General features: G+C 41.4%; 1 protein-coding gene across 3 annotated transcripts in view; it reads right to left on the bottom strand.

The window, feature by feature from the left end:
* The window catches only part of PALB2 (partner and localizer of BRCA2), a 27760-nt gene extending 7619 nt beyond the window's left edge, over nt 1–20141 (bottom strand). For 2 of the 3 annotated variants that reach the window (XM_040458751.1, XM_040458753.1), the window contains exons 1-10: nt 19916–20141; nt 17412–17471; nt 17173–17275; nt 13934–15394; nt 10635–11449; nt 10205–10276; nt 6423–6584; nt 4752–4837; nt 3152–3313; nt 1772–1888 (exon numbers count right to left, since the gene is read on the bottom strand). In XM_040458751.1, coding sequence (XP_040314685.1) covers nt 1772–1888; nt 3152–3313; nt 4752–4837; nt 6423–6584; nt 10205–10276; nt 10635–11449; nt 13934–15394; nt 17173–17275; nt 17412–17471; nt 19916–19963 — 3086 coding nt within the window. In that variant the 5' untranslated portion in view covers nt 19964–20141. The remainder of the gene's footprint in view (nt 1–1771; nt 1889–3151; nt 3314–4751; nt 4838–6422; nt 6585–10204; nt 10277–10634; nt 11450–13933; nt 15395–17172; nt 17276–17411; nt 17472–19915) is intronic. The other variant, XM_040458752.1, reaches the window with a different exon arrangement.
* Nucleotides 20142–20211: the final 70 nt, after the last annotated feature.

Below are 20211 nucleotides of genomic sequence, written 5' to 3'. Positions count from 1 at the left end.
AAAAAAATTTAAGGGCAATATTTAAAAACTTAAAAAAAAAGGCAATATGCGTTCAGAGAGGGTAATGTCAATGAAAGTTGAGGTATTACAACAGAGCTCAAAGTAACTATGGGACTGAAGATACCCCTTAAACTTAGAACTTACACTTTGAAGCTAAGTATAAGGTCCCTCCTCAACCTCAAATTCTGTTGCAATCCATTATATATATAAAATGCTAAAAAAATTACTCTTAGGATGGGAAGAAAACAGGGAGCTGAGGAGTATGGACTAGCTGGAGAGAAATTTTTGTACCAAGGCATCGGGGAAATGGAAGCTGAAGAAAAGCAAACATTGTGGGGAGGGAAGGGCTGGGAGGAAGAATGTTAATACAGGAAGAGTATGAAAGAAGATCTGGAGGTAGGATATTGATTGATGACAAGGAGACCGATTGCTAGATTATATTAATAGTTCAAGAACCAAATAATGAAGGTCCAGACTACTGAAATACCAGCAAGAACAGATAAGACAACTTTGGTAAGGAATATTGTCCCCAAATTAGACCTCCATGTACAAACACTGAGCTAATGCCAGAAGTGGAAACCTGCTGCTCTAGACAGTAGGGCCATCTGAAAACACAGTCTCCTGGTAGATTAGGACATGGTCATATTTCAGAGGCCCCCAGGTGGGGAGGGGACAAAGATTCTCTTAAGGACCATGCTCTCCTGGCTTATTCCTAGAGAGTTAGGGTTGGACAGGGCAGAACCAGTTAAAGGAGAGGGCTTCTGAGGGGAAAAAAAATTTAATTTATTGTCTTAATACAAACTAACCTTGAAAGTACCTTTGGCTGGGTAAGGTTCTCCCCAGGGTAAGGAAAGAGAAGTGGCTGGGGACTCCTTGACTCTGGTTTCCCTATCACAAATTTGTTAACCTGGTTCCTCTAATCAGATATATTTTATAATTTTGGATTGTAGACAGTATGAATGACACATCACATAAACTCTGGATTCTGTTAGATTCCTCTAAAGAATATTGATTCCCACCACCCCCACCCCTCCCCTAGTAAACAGTTAACTTGGCTTACCCAAAATTCCAAATGCTGAAAACCCAATTCAGTTCTTTTTGCCTTACCTGGGCTGCTTCAAGCCTGACCTGTACACATGTAGTTTAAAGGCTAGCCAGATTACCAGGTAAAGATTATAGCTCAGAATTTGAGGCTCATTCTTCAGCTCTCTCTTTATGGGGATTTCTCTTCCTCACTTGCTAGCTGCTGTGGTCACCCTGAACTCTGTCCTTTGGTTCTTTAAGTCAGGGCCAGAAGGTTTTCTCTCAGGCTTTTAGTCCCCCATGTGCAGACTAGGGCTTGCCCTCTGGCTAAAAGCTGTAGGAACAGGAACTTGCCTACTATTTCCTACTGACCACTCTCCAGTATCTTTCTTCTTTTTCTCATTCCCCAGTGCCTTCAGATAGTTGTTCTTTATACTTTGTGCAGAGTTTATAGTTATCTGAGGTAAAAAGAGTTGGTTTGATAAAAGCCATCAACCAGAAGGAGGCACAATTGTATATTTTTGACAATGGTAAAATTTCATTTACTTTGAAATAGTCTACTCAGACTGATCTTTTTTCAGAATGTCTGAATTAATATGATGTTCTTGTTGAGACAAGTATATGTCATCTGACAGGAAAAAACAAACAAACACAATCATACTTACAGAGTCTCTAATCTTAACCCCATGAAATTGGAGGTATACCCTCATATAAGAGAAGAAACTGAGGCCCTCAAGAGAAAGCTTACCAAATAACAATGTTGTTCATTACAGTGGTACCAAGCAGAGCTTCCTGCACCCCTTGCACCTCAGCAAAAGTTAGTACGGTCTCTTCAGGGGACATCAAAAATTGTTTTTCTTTGCTTCTGCATTTAAAACAGTATTAAAAATTAGCACTTTGTACCAAAGTAGTTTCTAAACAGCCCTTCTAAATATTGCTGAGCTATGCATAACGTGCACTAATCTGATATCAGAAAAAATTTCAACTAGAAAATGTGTATTCAAAACTTTCTACAATAAACATACACTACTTTTATATTCTCTACCTGGATATATTTGCAAGCACCTCAAATTCATCATATCCAAATTTAAACTTGCCAGGGGGGCCTGGGTGTCTAACTGACCCAGTAAAGCATCTTGTCCAACTCTTTATTTCGGCTCAGGTCATGCTCTCGGCTCAGGTCATGATCTCATGGTCATGAGATCGAACCCTGCATGGAGCTCCAAGCTGGGCATGGGGCCTGCTTAAGATTCTCTCTTTTCCTCTCCCTCTGCCCCTCCCCTGGACATATGCACTCTCTTTCTCTCTCAAAAAGACAAAACAAAACAAAAAACTTGCCACCTCTCTCTTTAAACCTTGTATTTCTTTCTGCATTCCTATCTAAGTGAATTGTACCACTGTCTACCCCGGTGACAAATGTAGAAACCTGGATGTTATCCTTGTCTCCTCCCTCTCTATCTACTCAATCACTAAGCCCTAATGATTTTAGTCTCCTCTTTCTCAAATCTGTCTGCTTCTTCTCATGTCCACTAATACTTTGCTAATTTAAGCAAGCAATTATTTGTCTCTTGCCAAGATTACTACAGGTCATGAATAAATAAGACAAGAAGGTCCATGACCTCTGTTATTACGAAACACAGGTAAATAATCACAATAAAGCGTAACAGACACAGAGAATGTTATGAATTCCATTTGAAATATGCTGAATCTGAAATACCCACAAGATGTCTAATAAATAGGCACACAGATCGAAAGGCTGGGTTCAGAGCTAGAAATATACGTTTATAAGTGGTCAGCACCTAAACAGTAATTTAAGGACTGGAAACCAAGTGCAGAACAAGAAAAGGGTCTAGGATCTGGAGGCACATGTGAAATCTGAGGGGCACATGGAGATTTCAAAGACTGAAGAAAGAATAAACTATGTTTGCTGAGCCTCTCCACTCCACTGGCTTCCTCCCTGCTACATCCAGCTTCCTCCTCTCTAAACCACTTCGACGAAACAGCCTAGTGTTGAGGCAGACCCTGCCATACGATCCTGTAGCCCAGAAAAACAAGAGGCTAGTGATCTGACCTTCTCTGAAAGCCTGTGATAAAAGCATTCTTTAATAATGAAAATCAACCATCTTACCTTCCATCTTCTGCAAATGTCATGATTTCTACTCGTTGGTCACAAAGGGTCCCACTGCTACTGACTAGCCTCCTCTCTGTCAGGCCAAGCACAGCTTTTATATTTCCAGAACTCAGTAGCACTTGCTTTTCACATCCACCATCAGAGGAACAAAGTAATGATCTAAACCAAGTATAAAAGAAAATTGGAGAAGAGTAAGCCTTTTTTTTTTTTTTATTTTCAAATATTTACTTTTGAGGGGGTGCCTGGGTGGCTCAGTGGGTTAAGCATCTGACTTCGGCTCAGGTCATGAACTCACGGTTCATGAGTTTGAGCCCCACATTGGGCTCTGTGCTGACACTCAGAGCCTGGAGTCTGCTTTGGAATCTGTGACTCCCTCTCTCTCTCTGCCCCTCCCCTGCTCTCACTCTGTCTCCCTAAAAATAAATAAACACTAAAAAATTTTTTTAAATTATTTATTTATTTTTTTAGCATATGTGCTGCCAAAGTGAGCACTTTTTATTTATTTTTGAGAAAGAGAGTGTGTGTGCACACAGAGAAGGGGCAGAGAAAGAGGGAGACCAATAATCCAAGCAGTCTCTGTCCACACTGCCAGCAAAGTGCCCAATGCAGGACTCGAACCCAAAAACTGTGAGATCATGACCCAAGCCAAAAATCAAGAGTCAGACGCTTAACCAACTGAGCTACCCAGGCACCTCTAGGAATTAGCCTTTAATATGAAAGGACTAGGGGTGTCTGTGTGGCTCAGTCAGTTAAGCATCTGACTTTGGCTCAGGTCATGGTCTCGCGGTTTGTGGGTTTGAGCCCTGCATCAGGCTCTGTGCTGACAGCTCAGAGCCTGGAGCCTGCTCCGGATTCCGTGTCTCCTCCTCTCTCTGCCCCTCCCATGTTCATGCTCTGTCTCTCACTGTCTCTCAATAATAAATAAACGTTTAAAAAAAAAAAAACACCTTTATTTATTTATTTTAATGTTTATTTATTTATTTTTGAGAGAAAGCATGCAAGGAAGGGGCAGAGAGAGAGGGAGATGGAGAATCCCAAGCAGGCTCTGTGCTGTGACTGCAGAGCCTGGTGCAAGGCTCAAACCCACAAACTGTGAGATCATGACCTGAGCCGAGATCAAGAGTCAGACGGACGCTTAACTGAATGAACCACCCAGGTGCCCCTAAGGTTCAATTTGTTTTTTTAATTTTTTAAATGTTTATTTATTTTTGTGTCTGAGAGAGAGAGACAGATTGCAAGTGGGGGAGGGGCAGAGAGAGACTGAGACACAGAATCTGAAGCAGGCTCCAGGCTCTGAGCTGTCAGCACAGAGACCGACACGAGGCTCGAACTCACGAACCGTGAGATCATGACCTGGGCCGAGCTCAGACACTTAACCAACTGAGCCACCCAGGCACCCCTCCTAAGGTCCAATTTTAAACGGAAACTTGAGTCAGGGATATAATTCTATCACTAGGTGTTTTTTTGAAACAAATAGCTCTTGATCTAAATTTAGATTCTTTCAAGATTCAAGCCTAGGTTATAACTTGCACTCAAAACAAGCTGACAGAGACAAAGATGAGGGAAAGAAAAAAATTACTCCTTGAGAGTTACATACCTGATTTCCCTGATTTCCAAATTTCCCAAAGCCACGCATACGAGGTTACAAACATCAGGCACTGGAACTATCTGTAACACTGGAACCTAGATAAAACAAAAATAGCCAAAAATTGAATTTGGTTGTTTCATTTTTTTTTAACAATATAGTTTATTATTTAAAAATTTTTTTAAATTTATTTACTTTTGAGAGACAGAGTGTGAGCAGGGGAGAAGTAGAGAGAGAGGGAGACACAGAATCTGAAACAGGCTCCAGGCTCTGAGCTGTCAGCACAGATTCCAACACGGGGCTCGAACTCATGAACCACAAGATCATGATCTGAGCCAAAGTCAGACACTTAACCGACTGAGCCACCCAGGTGCCCCTGGTTGTTTAATTTTTAATTAATCTAAATTTTCCAAAATCTGTCACATTCCCTTCTATTCTCACTGTACCAGGATAGTTTCAAACACTGAACAAAAGTTTAGCAAACACCCTCTTTTTATAAGCTGCAAATCCAAATAAGTTATAGGCAGAACCGTGTATATAGCAGCACTTACTTAATGAAATCTACAGTTCTAAAAATAAAGGAAAATTTAAATAAATTCTGGCAGAAGTGGACAAAGGGAACATCATGCAGTCATTTAAAATAAGTTTATTCACATAAATAAATATTTATTGACCACCACTATACAAAGCACAGTGCTAAAAGCTATGGATATACCAAAGAACAAGAATGAAATTTGCTAAGAGTAGATCATAAATGTTCTCGCCAAAAACAAACAAACAAACAAACAAACAAACAAACAAACAAAAACTATGTGAGCTGATGCATGTTAATGAACTCGATTGTTGTGGGAGTGCTTTCTATATATAATATGTCAAATCATCACAGTGTACACCTTAAATATATTACAATTTTGTCAATATTACTTCAGTAAAGGTGGAGAAATAAATAAAACTCAAAATAAAGTATGAAGAATATGTAGAGGGGTGCCTGGGTGGCTCAGGTCATGATCTCACAGTTTATGAGTTCAAGCTTCCGCCTTGGGCCCTGTGCTAACAGCTGAGCCTGGAGCCTGCTTCAGACTCTGTGTCTCCCTCTCTCTCTGGAGCCCCCAACTTGTACTCTGTCTCTCCCTAAAATAAATAACCATTAAAACTTTTTTAAAATTAAAATTAAAAAAAAAAAGAATTATGTAGAAACAAGGAAAAATGTATAAAGCGAGAAAAGGCAAATTTAAAAATTTTAAGCACATTAGGACTGCAAGCACGTAAGATACATATGAAGGTGGACAAAGACTAGAAGAAAATATATTAAGAAAGGAAGCAAGAAAAATGTTTTGGTGAGGGGTAAGGAATACAAGTATCAGCAAATTTAGAAGTCAGAAAAGACACGAAATTCTAAGCTTCTCCAACATATCTAGTATAAAAATCCATTTTCCGAAAAACAGGCGATAAAGCAAACCAGAGCACAACGTTAACTGTAGAATCCAGATGGTAGGCATATGGGTACTCACTGTACAACTTGTCTCTATGTTTGACAATCTGCATAATGAAATGTTGGAAAAAATTACTGATCCCTCTGTTCTGCCTTACATGGTTGTAGGTCCCATTCTTGGTAAGCTGCCCATCTATATTACCACGTAAATAATTGCAAAGACCTCTCCCAGCTCTAAGATTCTGACTTACCTCTGTAAAGTGCCAGGAATAAAGTTTTTCCCACTGCCAAGTATCTAGAGGTTTCCAAAGAGAAACTACGTATTCACAGGCAGTTATGATACATGGCTCTTTGAAACCGGCTATTTCCCACCACATGGCACTCACGTCCACAGAACAGGAACCAGAAGGATTCTGAAATAAATAGCAACAACACTTATGTTAAAGGGATACTTGGGGGTCTGTTTTTGTTTGTTTGTTTTTAAAAAATTTTTTTCAACGTTTATTTATTTTTGGGATAGAGAGAGACAGAGCATGAACGGGGGAGGGGCAGAGAGAGAGGGAGACACAGAATCGGAAACAGGCTCCAGGCTCTGAGCCATCAGCCCAGAGCCTGACGCGGGGCTCGAACTCACGGACCGCGAGATCGTGACCTGGCTGAAGTCGGACGCTTAACCGACTGCGCCACCCAGGCGCCCCTGTTTGTTTGTTTTTCATGTTTATTTATTTTTGAGAGACAAAGAGAGACAGAGCATAGCGGGGGAGGGGCAGAGAGAGAGGGAGACACAGAATCTGAAGCAGGCTCTAGGCTCTGAGCTGTCAGCACACAGCCTGATGCAGGGCTCGAACTCACAAGCGGTGAGATCATGACCTGAGCCAAAGTTGGATGCTCAACCGACTGAGCCTCTGAGGCGCCCCACTTGGGGTCTGTTTTATGAATAGAATATGAATATAGAATATGAACATGAAAAGTGCTGGGTCCAAGGATTAAATAAAATACTAAGTAAATGTAATTAAAGTTTTATACAGGTCAAAGCTGGCTTAGTTGGTGGAGCAAGTGACCCCCGATTTTGGGGTTGTGAGTTTGAGCCCCACATTGGGTGGAGAGATTACTTAAAAGTAAAATCTTAGGGGGCACATGCATGGCTCAGTTGGTTAAGCACCCAACTTTGGCTCAGGTCATGATCTCACGGCTCATGAGTTCAAGCCCTACATCGGGCTCTGTGTTGACAATTCGGAGCCTAGAGCCTGCTTCGGATTCCGTGTCTCTTTCTTTCTCTGCCCCTCCCCTTCTTGCGTGCGCACTCTCTCTTTCTCAAAAATAAACGTTAAAAAATTTATAAAAATAAAATCTTAAAAAAAATTTTTTTTTAATGTTTATTTATTTTTGAGAGAGAGAGAGAGAGAAAGAGCGCAAGCAAGGGAGGGGAGAGAGATAGGGAGACACAGAATCCGAAGCAGGCTCCAGGCTCTGAGCTGTCAGCACAGAGCCTGACGTGGGGCTCGAAACCACGAACTGTGAGATCATGACTTGAGCCAAAGTCAGACGCTTAGCTGACCTGAGTCACCCAGGAGCCCCCAAAATAAATAAAATGTTAAAAGGAAAGAAAGAAAGAAAGAAAGAAAGAAAGCAAGCAAGCAAGCTTTGTGAGTCTTATATAACTAAAAAAATTGCCCCCACACACTTATATCATGATGGATCTAAAAATGTGTAGCTCCAGAATGGAACAGATTCAGATTTAATCACAAAACATGGCCCATAAGAACTTGCCCATTTGGAAATGAAACATCCTGATGAACCACCCACGGGTTCAAGAGGGAATAAAAATGAAACAACGTGGGGGTTAAGGGCACCAACTTCCCGCGTAGTCAAAAATCTGCATATAACTTTTGATTTCCCCAAAACTTAACTACATTAATAGCATACTATTGGAAGGAAGCATTACTGATAATGGAAACAATCAACACATATTCGTGTGTTATATGTATTATATACTGTATATAATAAAGTATAGAGAAAAGAAAACGCTATTAAGAAAATCATAAGGGGGCGCCTGGGTGGCGCAGTCGGTTAAGCGTCCGACTTCAGCCAGGTCACGATCTCGCGGTCCGTGAGTTCAAGCCCCGCGTCAGGCTCTGGGCTGATGGCTCAGAGCCTGGAGCCTGGTTCCGATTCTGTGTCTCCCTCTCTCTCTGCCCCTCCCCTGTTCATGCTCTGTCTCTCTGTGTCCCAAAAATAAATGAACGTTGAAAAAAAAAATTAAAAAAAAAAAAAAAGAAAATCATAAGATGGGGCGCCTGGGTGGCTTAGTGGGTTAGGCGTCTGACTCTTGATTTTGGTTCAGGCCATGATCTCATGAGGTTGAGCCTCACGTCAGGCTCTGTGCTGGCAATGCAGAGTCTGCTTAGGATTCTCTCTCTCTTCCTCTCTCTGCCCCTCCCCCACCTGTGCTTTTCTCTTTTTCTCTCTCTCTCAAAATAAACTTAAAATAAAAAAAAAGAAAATCATAAGGAAGAGAATATACATTACAATTCTGTAAAAGAATTCTAATGTGTTTACTGAAAAAAGATCTGCATGTAAGTGGGCTTTTGCAGTTCAAACCCATGTCGTTCAAGAGTCCACTGTATTTCCACATGAGCAAGGAGAGCACTGTGTATCCAAACACACAGAGCATGGCAAAGTGGTATTTCCAAAAGAAATTTACAATCATAAAGGCATTTATCAGAAAAGAAGAAAAATAAAAATAAAGTAAGAAAACAGCTCAAAAAGGTAGTGAAACAACAATGAAATTAAGCACAATGAAAAAGAAAAGAATTATTAAGGATAAAAACAGAAACAAACGAAATAGGAAACAAAAAAACTAACAACCAATACAACCAAAAGCATTGTAGACCAACAGAATGGAAAATCTCTTAAGTTTGATGCAGGAAAAAAAGTACTTTAGAAAATGGGGAATTGGGAGAGAGGTTTAACCAAATATACACAGACAAAAAAACTACTAGAATAATAAATAACTTTTTACCTACAAATTAGAAAATACAAATGAAATGGTTGATTCTTTAAGAAACCAAGTTATTCAAATGGACTCAAGAATAACTTTGAAATGACTATTACTATGTATCTTTCATACTAAAGGAATCTGGAACTCAGAGGGTAAATAATTTGCCCCAGGTCACACACTAGTAGTTGGCAGAAAGAGTTTACGTGGGTTTGAATCTCTTTCTTTTACACCAGTTGTTCTCACCTGGGGGGAATTTCACAAACTTTCCCTGGTGGGTATCTAGCCATACCTGCAGACATTTTTGGTTATCATAACTCGGGATGGGGGTGCTAGTGGCTCTATAGATAAGGCAGGGCTGCTGCTAAATGTCCTACAATGCACAGGACTGCCCCTGCAATAAAGAATTATCCAGCCCCAAATGTCCAGATTGCTCAGATTGAGAAACCCTGCTCTGTATCATGCACTACAGATAAAGAGTTAACTAGGACACAGGTCCAATCCACTTCTCTGGATTTACTAACATATCATTAACAGAATATTGTAACTTACATTTCTCAGAGTTACACACACACACACACACACACACACACACACACACACACACACCCCACATAGCCTATGAAAGATTAACCATTCATTATAATCTGGAACCACTACCTATTTTCTCATAAATCACAAGTGATCCTTCTAGAAACATTACAGCATTTGGAAAGGAGGATCATGAATGACTTTCTCTCTGTCAAGATGCCTGATTTACATTTAGACACAAAGTTGAGTTAGTTTAAGTTGTTCTTGGCAATAGCTTGACATATAAACTTCTTCTGGAGAAGATCTCAAGATATAAATACAGCTAAGTATTGTGAAAAACAAAGAGTTTACAGGTTTTTTCTGAATCTGTTTCGCCAAGTTTGTTTAACAGTGCTAAATTAAGAATGCGAAGATACAGTCAAATTCATCCTAATTTTCCTATGAATTCATTAAATTTTTTACATGTAAGACACACGACACACCAACAGGGAACGGTCTTCTGACCTTTAACTTCGAAACCAATTGTAGGTGGCCTGGGATTAAGCCATTACAAGCAGGAAGGTCTGCTACTTCAGTCTGTGAAAATAAAAGTCACACTGTTAATCTATGCTTTATAGATGACGTCTGCCCACCCTGCTCCTTCATCGTGTCTACTCAATATGTGTGATTTCCTCTGATAACAGCAGCAAAGCCCTATATGCAAATGCTTCCTTGATGACAAAGGGAATAGGATCCCCCATATTTAAAAACACATTTTATATTAACCTTAAATTTCCCCCAACTGAACTTAATGGTTACAGTGAAATCATAACAAAGAAGCACATTCAACCATTCCTAAACACTGAGGAGCCAATGTGTAAGAAAGTCATGCTGCCCATATTCGCTAAGATCTTTCATTCCGTCATAGAAAAATCTTACCATGGGTGGACCGTACCTGCTCAGTGGACTGTTTCCACGACTCCACGTGCATATTTCCACACAGCTGATTTTCTTCGGAAGTGACTGACTCAGTGGGAAGAAGTTTTGCTTGGGAACCAGAATCACTGTCACAGGAAGGCTGTCCTTCCCGACCTGACACAACCGGGCTGCCATCTGATTTTGAGGGGCTGGCCCAACCGTCGCCTTGCTTCCGATCATAGTCTTTCAAGTGAGGAAGTTGGGGTACAGAGCAAGTTGATCCAACCACCTCCGTGGACACTCTTTCACAGCGTGCTTGGGAGCTGAAAGCTGGAGTAGTGCCTAGGATGGGGAAGGCGGGCGAACACACATCTGCCGTCAGTCTGTCATTATCCTCAGGGGTGACGGTATTAAAAGGAGTGAAAAGTACTATGGATGAAGAAAGGCCCTTCTTCTGAGGCTGGCTTGTTGGGTTTGGTGTTTTAGGTTGTGCTTTTCCTGGGAGAACAAGAATTTCCTCTTCCAAGTCCTCCATTTCAATATCAATTTGTGTAGGTGTCATTTCTTCCAAAACAACACAGTTTCCCTCCTTAAGGAGCTTATCCCCATACATTTTTGATACAAAAGGCTCCACTGATTTTTCTGATTGGGACTTCAGTTTCTTAAGCTTAAGAGGTCCAAAGTCTTCATCAGGTAACTGAAAATCTGTGGTTTTGAGAACAGAGGACAGTTGCTTTAAACTTAGCATCTCATTCTTAGGAAATGAAGTCCTGAATGCAGCAGAATCCAAAGCCAAATAAGCATTATTTCTGGAAGAAAGGGAGTCCTCTTTTTGACGATCATCTTTCTTCCCTAAAATAGAAAGGAACAGCGGTAACAGCAAACATCCAATACCCAACCAAAAGTGAGCTTCTGAACTCCAAGACAGTGCAAAATGCTTGTTCTCTTCCCACCCATGACTCTGAAACCTATGAGCGGTTCAAGAATCAGCCACAGGTTGGTTAACTAGCAGTTCTCCTTTTGTAGCATCAAAAACAGCATGGTGCTGATGACACTAGCTGGAAGAAGACCAGGGTCTAGTCCCTGCTCTGCCACTCATCTGCCAGGATCTTAGGCAAGCCAATTCACTTCATTTTCCCTTGTCTCTCATACGGGAACTGGACTAAGAATCTCTTAAGTCCTTTCTGCTCTAAAACTATGATTCCAACAGACTACCAGAACACAGTCTACAAAACTCTGGCCCTTCTCACTGAAGGAAACATAAGTCTCCCTTTCAAGCAGAGTAATTTACTATTTAAAAAAATGTTTACCTATTTTTGAGAGACAGAGTGCCACCAGGGAGGGGCAGAGAGACAGAGAGGGAGACACAGAATCTGAAGTAGGCTCCAGGCTCTGAGTTGTCAGCACAGACCTTGATGGGGGTCTTGAACCCATGAACCGTGATATCATAACCTGAAGGCAGATGCTTAACCAACTGAGCCATCCAAGCACCCCAGTAATTTACTACACTCAAGGCAGCTGGAATTCTATACCATTCAACATGTAGACCCAGTTGGCCCAACCACCTCTGCAGACACTTTTTCACAGCATGTTTGGGAGCCAAAGGCTGGAGTAGTGCCTGGGATGGGGAAAGCTGTCTCCACCAACTTATAAATGAATAAACTGTGGCACATACTTAGGGAATATTATTCAGCCATAAAAAAGGACAAAGTATAGATACATGCTGTGATGTGGATGAATCTCAAAAATCAGCTAAGTGAAAGCAGCCAGACACAAAAAGTCACATAGTGTATAATTCCTTTAATATGAAATATCCAAAACAAGTAAACTCACAGAGAGAGAATATAGAGTGGTGGTTGCCAGGCACTAGGGTGGAAAGGAAATAGAGAGCAACTGCTTAATGGGCATGAGGTGTCCTTCTGGAGTGATGAACATGTTTTGGAACTAGGTAGAGGGCATGGTGGCACAAGAATGTACTAAATGCCAGTGCATCGTTCACTTGATTCAAAATGGTCCATTTTATGTTAAGATCACCTCAAGAAAAAAAAATGTAATGTTTATTTTTTACTTTAGAGAGAGAAAGAGAGAGAGAGAGGACAAACGGGAGGGTCAGAGAGAGGAGACACAGAATCTGAAACAGGCTCCAGGCTCTGAGCTGTCAGCACAGAGCCCGATGCGGGGCTCAAACCCACAAACCATGAGATCATGACCTGAGCCAAAGTCGGATGCTTAACCGACTAAACCACCCAGGCACCCTGAGAAAAAAATGTTTAATGTAGCAGCAGGTTACTAAATTCACAGCAAAGTATTTCAAAGCATACAAAAAGATATTTCTAGATTATTACTAGATTGCCCTACTTTCTGATTGCTTTGTATTCTTGTTGGCTTAAAGAGGACAATAAAAAAGTCATAATGATTACAGGTTTTTAACTAATTAAAAATAAATTAAGTATTTAATTAATTATAGCTCATAGACCAGAACCTGTGTCCAATGATATAGAGCAGTTGGCTGCCTGTTTTTGTAAATAAAGTTTTACTGGAACACATTATATACTGTCTGTGGCTACTCTGCCACTATACTTGACTAGCTATGACTGAGCACAAAGACATACTATTTGGCCCTTTACAGAAAGTTTGCTGATGTCTACTATAGAACCAGAGTGAATTATCTAGTTGTTTTGCTCAGTGTATCATATGTGATTAATTCCTGAGGAAATGAATAAAAAAGTGTAAATTATGTCACTTGTTGTTCTCCAATATTTTGTATCCCACAGATCTCCCAAGATGCTATATTTGATATTTTACCCCAAAAAAGTTGGTTGGATGTATTGCATTTTATTACTCAGTCATTCCTAAGAAAGTTTGTCAAAGGACTCCTACTCGGACACACATTTCATTTCACTTCAAAAACACTTTCTCTGTAGGTTATAAAACTTCCCTCTAGGAATAAAGATTGTGTTGTACCTGAATAGATACTAATTTTAGATGAAAATCTCATACATTGTCCTTTTCCATGTCAACTTTTCAATCACATTAGTGAATTCTGGCATCACAGAGCCAGGTCTGAATCCCGGCTCTGTAATTTTAATGAATTAAATCCACTTTCATGAATTAAAGTCACTTTAATCTCCTTGTGCCTTAAGTTTCCTCGTCTGTAAACCGAGGGTAAAAACAGACTCTGCCTCATGTAGGGTTGCTGTGATGATGCAAGGAGTTAGTGTTCGCACAACATTTAGAAAATACCAGGGACACAATTAAGTGTTGGCTATCATCATCATCATCATCATCATCATCATCATCAACCGCACTTAGATTTACCTTTAATTCTCTTCTTACCATGAATAATTGCCTTTCCATTCTGCTCTTTGTTCAAGGCAACCTCTTCCTTGGATCTATTAACACCTGATGTGCCAAAAGTTGGCAAAAGGAGTTCACCATCATCTAATACAGGGGTGCAGATTGACTTTGTTTTTCTTCCGTGTCTCCTACCAGATGGCTGGATAACTGCCTTCCTGGAAAGGTTATCTTTAGGGGGCCCAGTGGGAGAGTTGACTTCAGTTAAAGAGGGACGTTTCTGAGGATTTCCTGAACTTGGTTGTCTTGTGCATGTGTCAGAGGTCCTAATTCCACTCTGGTCAGTTTCTTCACTGGGAAGGTTTAAATTTTTAGTTGCCTCCTTACTTTTATTTTTATACCCTTTCTTTTTGACACCCAAATGATTTTGAATTACAACTTCCAGGGCTACTTTTCTCTGGTAACTTGACATGCGTCGTGTTGTTCTAACATAATATTCTGCGGGAAATGGAAGGCCTTCAAGCATTGTGCAAGAATGTGTTTGATTTTCTGCAGAAGCAGGAGAGATTACTTCTGGGCTAAGACTCTTAGATTGACTTACAACCTCTTTTTCCTGAGGACTTTCATTTCTATCATCAAGAGTGTTATGGGGAGATTTTAAACACTCCTCTGTGTGATTCTGTCCTTTTAAATTTTGGTTTCCATTTGCTGATAAGTTATTGTAAGCGAATTCATTCACAGAGCACAAATTATCTGTCTCTAAGTCAGGACTTCTAGGCAGCTGGCCACTTGCACTTACAGCTTTATTTACTTCTGGGTTATCTGTAGAGACAGTCATTTTTTGGTCTTGTGCCTCTAGGTTTACAGGTGAAGCAGGGATAATGTTTTTTAAACCATGAGTAATGAGTTCACAGTCGCCTTTAGGAGGCTTATGTTCAAGGTGCTGACCACTACTGTTATTTGATGGAGTAAATGAAGCAAGTGTAGACACTGTGGGGAAATGATTTCCTCTTACGAGTGCATCAACAACTCTTTGTGGTTTGGCAGTTGGTGGAGTTAATACACCCCTTACGTTAGTTTCTGTCACTGGTGCTGGAGAATCCAGAATGTCACACGTAGAACTTGAAAGGTAAGTTCTTCTAGTTACAGGTGTTCTAGGATTCTCTCTATTGATTTCTTCCAGTTCTTTTAGTCTTTTTCCAGAGAGTATGAGTGAATCCGTGTCAAAGAAAGATTCTCTCGCTTGTGAAGTTAATGTTCTCTGCTGCTGCTTTCTTCTCTCTGGCAACTTACTCTGCCTTTTCTCACCACTAGGACCACTGACCTGGTAGGGAAAATGTTCTTGGATATCACTTTGTATATGTAATTGTTCCACGGGGCCATGTCCAAGGTTGAAGGACTCAGGCTCAATGCCAAGTGTGATAGGTGTCTTTTCTCCAGTTTCTTCATCCAGATGGGTGCTGATTTGTAATGTCTCACAAGGAGATACTTTATTTTTAGATTCTGAGGAGAAAAAAATATATAATTAATATTTTTCTTATTAATTAAAAAAAATTTTTTTTGAAGTTAATTTATTTTGAGAGACAGAGAGAGCGAGCGAAGGAGGAGCAGAGTGAGAGGGAGAGAGAGAGAATCCCAAGCAGGCTCTGCACTGCCAATGCAGAGCCCGACACAGGGCTTGAGCTCATGAGCCATGAGATCATGACCTGGGCCAAAGTCAGATGCTTAACCAACTGAGCCACCCAGGTGCCCCTAAGTGATTTTAATACCACCTTTCTATTTCAATAGCCTCCAATTTTATGATTATAAATTACCTATTAACATGAGTAATGACCATTGTTCTTTTAGAATACTTCCAGCTAGATTTTTTTTCCTCTCTACATATAGAAGTGCTTAATCAAAAAAAAAAAAAAAAACCTTTCCAATATTTACACAATAAATATAATTTCTAAAAGTTGAAAGGGAAAAGATCAACTAAACAATTCAACCAAAAAAAAAAAACAAAAAAAAAAACCAGTTCATTGATTACAGATGGGAGAAAATTTATGAAATATGCATCTGATAAGCATCTAATAGCTAGGATATATTAAGAACAGTTATAATTGAACAAAAAGACATATAACCTAATTAAAATATTGGCAAAGGACTTGAGTAGATACTTCTCTGAAGAAAATGTACAAATGGCCAACAAGCCATAAGATGTTCCATATCATTAGTCACTAGGAAACACAAATCCAAACCACCATGAGATACCACTTCACACCCACCAGGATGGTTATAATTTTAAAAACAGAAAATGGGGGCGCCTGGGTGGCTCAGTCTGTTAGGTGTCCGACTTCGGCTCAGGTCATGATCTCACAGTTCGTGGGTTTGAGCCCCGCGTTGGGCTCTGTGCTGACAGCTCAGAGCCTGGAGCCTGTTTCAGATTCTGTGTCTCCCTCTTTCTCTCTCCTCCCCTGCTCATGCTCTGTCTCTCTCTTCTCAAAAATAAATAAACGTTAAAAAATTAAAAAAAAAAAAAAACAAAAACAGAAAATGACAAATGTTGGTGAGGATGTGTAGAAACAGGAATCCTTGTGCATCATGGTGGGAATGTAAAATGGTACTGATGTTGTAGAAAAGAGTTTGGCAGTTTCTCAAAAAGTTAAACAGAGAATTACCATATGACCCCACAATTCCGTTCCTAAGTATGTACCCAAAAGAACTGAAAAAATACATCTATACAAACACTTGCAGATGAATGTTCATAGCAGAATAGCCAAAATTCATAATAAGCAGAAAATAGAAACAACCCATATATCCATCAACTGATGAATGGATACATGAATCATGGCACATCATCTATCCAATGGAATAGGACTCAGCTGCACAAAGGAGTGAAGTGCTGACGCATGCTTGGATGTGTGTATGGAGGCATGACTGCTGGAAACATCACGCTAAGTGGAAGAAGTCAATCACAAAAGGTCACATAGTGTATGCCTCCATTCATATGAAATGCCCAGAATAGGTAAATCCACAGAGAAAGTAGATTCGTGGTTGCCAGGGGTTATGGGTAGGATGGCTGCAAGGCTTCTTTTGGGGATGGTGAAAACATGCTGGAATTAGACGGTGATGAGGGTTGCATAGTCTTGTGAGTACACAAAGAACCAGTGAATTATACATACTCTTTAAAAAGAGTCTATGGCTAGTCTTTATCTTCTGGCTGTGAGAAAAAGAACCACAACCAAATATACCCGGAAAATGAATAATAAAGCAAGCATAAGTAAACGGGCTAGCTTCACCTGAGTGGTTTAGCTGTGGTGAAATGTCCTGCTGGAACAAGCAATCATGTTCTTCTGCTGTTTTCTTAACAGAATTCTTAACCTTCTCAGCTCTTTGGGCACGCTAGAGAAAACAAAAACAGCTTACGGAACAAATTTAAGACAAAGAAGGTTTATCTTAAAGCTTTATTATTAGGAAGAATTGTTTGTATATAGTTCATACTGTGATACCTCAATTTGAGAGAATAAGATTCACTTACCTGGAGGCGGGCCAGCGTCTTGCTGTATTCCCTTTTCAAGAATGCTAACTTTTCCTTCAACTGGAAGAAGAAAAACAGCAAACAATGCTGAGCAGGTGGAAAGAAAGAGTCAGAGGGAAGGGACACAGTGTCTATCAGACCCGAGTGTGCAGGGCTTAGAAGGTCCCTCAGCAGCAGACGGCGGAGGAGTAGCAGGCACCCACACTACTTTCACTTCTCACAAAGCACCAAGCTTTCCAGTATCTTAGCACCTTTACATAAACTGTTCCCACCACCTGAAGCATTTCCTCCCCAACTCATTTTGCTAAGTCCTTCTGATTCCTCAAGCCTCAACTTAATTTTACTTCCCTTGGGTAGACTTCTAGGTCCTTCCCGAAATCAAGGTTAGACATGCCACCTCTCTGCTGTGCTTCCTTTATCACAGTACTTATTATATCCACTATGCTGTCTGTTTACTTCTGTTCCCCCTTCTCACTGTGAGATCCCTGGCAGCAGGAGCTGGCATCCTCAGACACTCAATCAACAAATGCATCTCTTGTCAGGTATAAACACTGTGTGTCAGTTATTGTTTCAGGCGCTAAAGATAGAGTGGTCAAGCTTAGGCAGAATGAGGGATGCAGATAATTAACAAAAAAACGCATACACAGATAAGATGTATCACATGGTAATCAGTACCCAGATCAACAGGGAGATGTGAGAGTGCCTGATCTACTTTTTTTTTTTTAATTTTTAATGTTTTTTTTTTTATTATTTTTGAGACAGAGAGAGACAGAGCATGAACAGGGGAGGGGCAGAGAGAGAGGGAGACACAGAATCCGAAGCAGGCTCCAGGCTCTGAGCTATCAGCACAGAGCCCGACGCGGGGCTCGAACCCACGAACCGTGAGATCATGACCTGAGCTGAAGTCGGACGCTTAACCGACTGAGCCACCCAGGCGCCTCTGCCTGATCTACTTTAGGTAGCGTGGCCAGAGAGGCATTTCTGAGGACTACCATTTGAGCCCAAACCTGAAGGAAGAAGAAGCTGGCTTTAAGAAGATCCAAGAAAGGGGCACATTGGAGCCCAAACCTGAAGGAGGAAGGAGCTGGCTTTAAGAAGATCCAAGAGAGGGGCATGTGTGTAGTTCAGTCGGTTAAGCATGACTCTTGATCTTGGCCCAGGTCATCATCTCACAGTTCGTGAGTTCCAGCCCCGCGTCGGGCTCTGCACTGACGGTGTGGATGGAGCCTGCTTGGAGTTCTTTCTCCCTCTCTCTCTGCCCCTACCCCACTCCTGCTCTCTCTCTCTCTTAAAATAAATAAATTAAAAAAAAAAAAAAAGATCTAAGGGAAAGCAATTCACCCAAGATCACACAGTTTATAAATGGTATGATCCAAAACCATCCAGTTGAATTCTAGAATCTGTGCTCTTTTTTAAGTTTATTTATTTATTTTGAGAGAGACAGAGAAAGAGCAAGAACGGGGAAGGGCAGAGAGAGAGAGAGAGAGGGAGAGAAAGAGAATCCCAAGCAGGCCCCGTGCTTCATCACAGAGCTGGAGGCAGGGCTTGAATCCACAAACCATTAGATGATGACCTGAGCGGAAACCAAGAGTCCAACACTTAACCAGTTGAGCCACCCAGGCATCCCTAGGATCTGTGCTCTTAACCTCTGTGCTAGACTGCTTCTCACAGGGTCCTCTTTATCACCACCCTTATCATCATCTGAGAATTATTTTGTTGACTTGGAAATGACCTATCTCACTCCCCACGGGAAGGTAAACTAAGAAGACTGATGAGTTAATATGAATGAAGAGTTTAGCACAACGCCTCAAACAGCCAGCACAAGATACATTCGAATTAACATCATCAGCACTAGCACAAGATGGCATGAATAAGGACGGTCGGTCAGAGCATCTATAGTAGAAGCAAAATCTGGAAACAACCTCAAAGTCTCTCAGCAGAGTAATGTCTAAAGCCAAGAATGCACTTCCGTTAATACATAACACTACACAGAAGCCAGATTAACATGTATCGACATGGATGAAACACGGATAAGTAAAAAGGACGTTGTAGAACCATTCAGATCATACCATTTATGAACAAAAAGATACACATCACTTTTTGGTGGCCAGGGAATAAATCACACCCCTCCAATTCCCCCCACCCCCTCCGTCCATTACACACACGAAAAGATCCGAAGCACCGGCTGTTCAGAGATTTCCCTAAGGGAGTGGGTGGGAGAAGCCAAGGGTGAGAAAGTGTGGGAGAGAAGAGGATGTCAAAGGGGACTTTGGCTTTATCCAGTTTTACATTTCGTACGTATTTAGGCATTACTGCTGTAAGACAATTTGTTCTTTAAATGCCACCACGTGAGCTCAGCATTCTTACATCCATACGTTCACCCCCGCTGCGTCCAGAGGTCAGAGATCACTGCCTACCCGGGACGGCAGAGGAAACAAACACACGCCTAAAGCCTGCGCAAGGGATCAGAGTTCCGACTCAGCCCTTCCCTCACACCCCGGCACCTTTTCCTTTTCCTCATAGCTGAGAGGTTTCCCGGGAGGCTCTTCCATCGGGCCGCGGCCGAACGGAAGGAACAGCCGTCGCCGGCCCCGGGCCTGCAGACACGAGGATGCCGGCAGGCCTTGGGCCCCGGAGGCACCCGGGAAGGAAACTCTGCGCCCGGGATCTTCCCCAGGGCACTACCAGGTGGCACATGCGGGCTTGGCGCGCCCTCACCCACAGCCAATTACATCCACCGCTTAGCCTGCGCATGAGCAGCCGGAGACGGCCGAGTAAGGGAGCGGGGCCGCCTAGAGGA

Source organism: Herpailurus yagouaroundi, unplaced genomic scaffold (assembly GCF_014898765.1).
Source record: "Herpailurus yagouaroundi ecotype Mexico unplaced genomic scaffold, PumYag 222, whole genome shotgun sequence".
NCBI classification, from domain to species: domain Eukaryota; kingdom Metazoa; phylum Chordata; class Mammalia; order Carnivora; family Felidae; genus Herpailurus; species Herpailurus yagouaroundi.
Note: the sequence above shows the minus strand (reverse complement) of the source record. Positions and strands in the feature narration are given on the sequence as shown.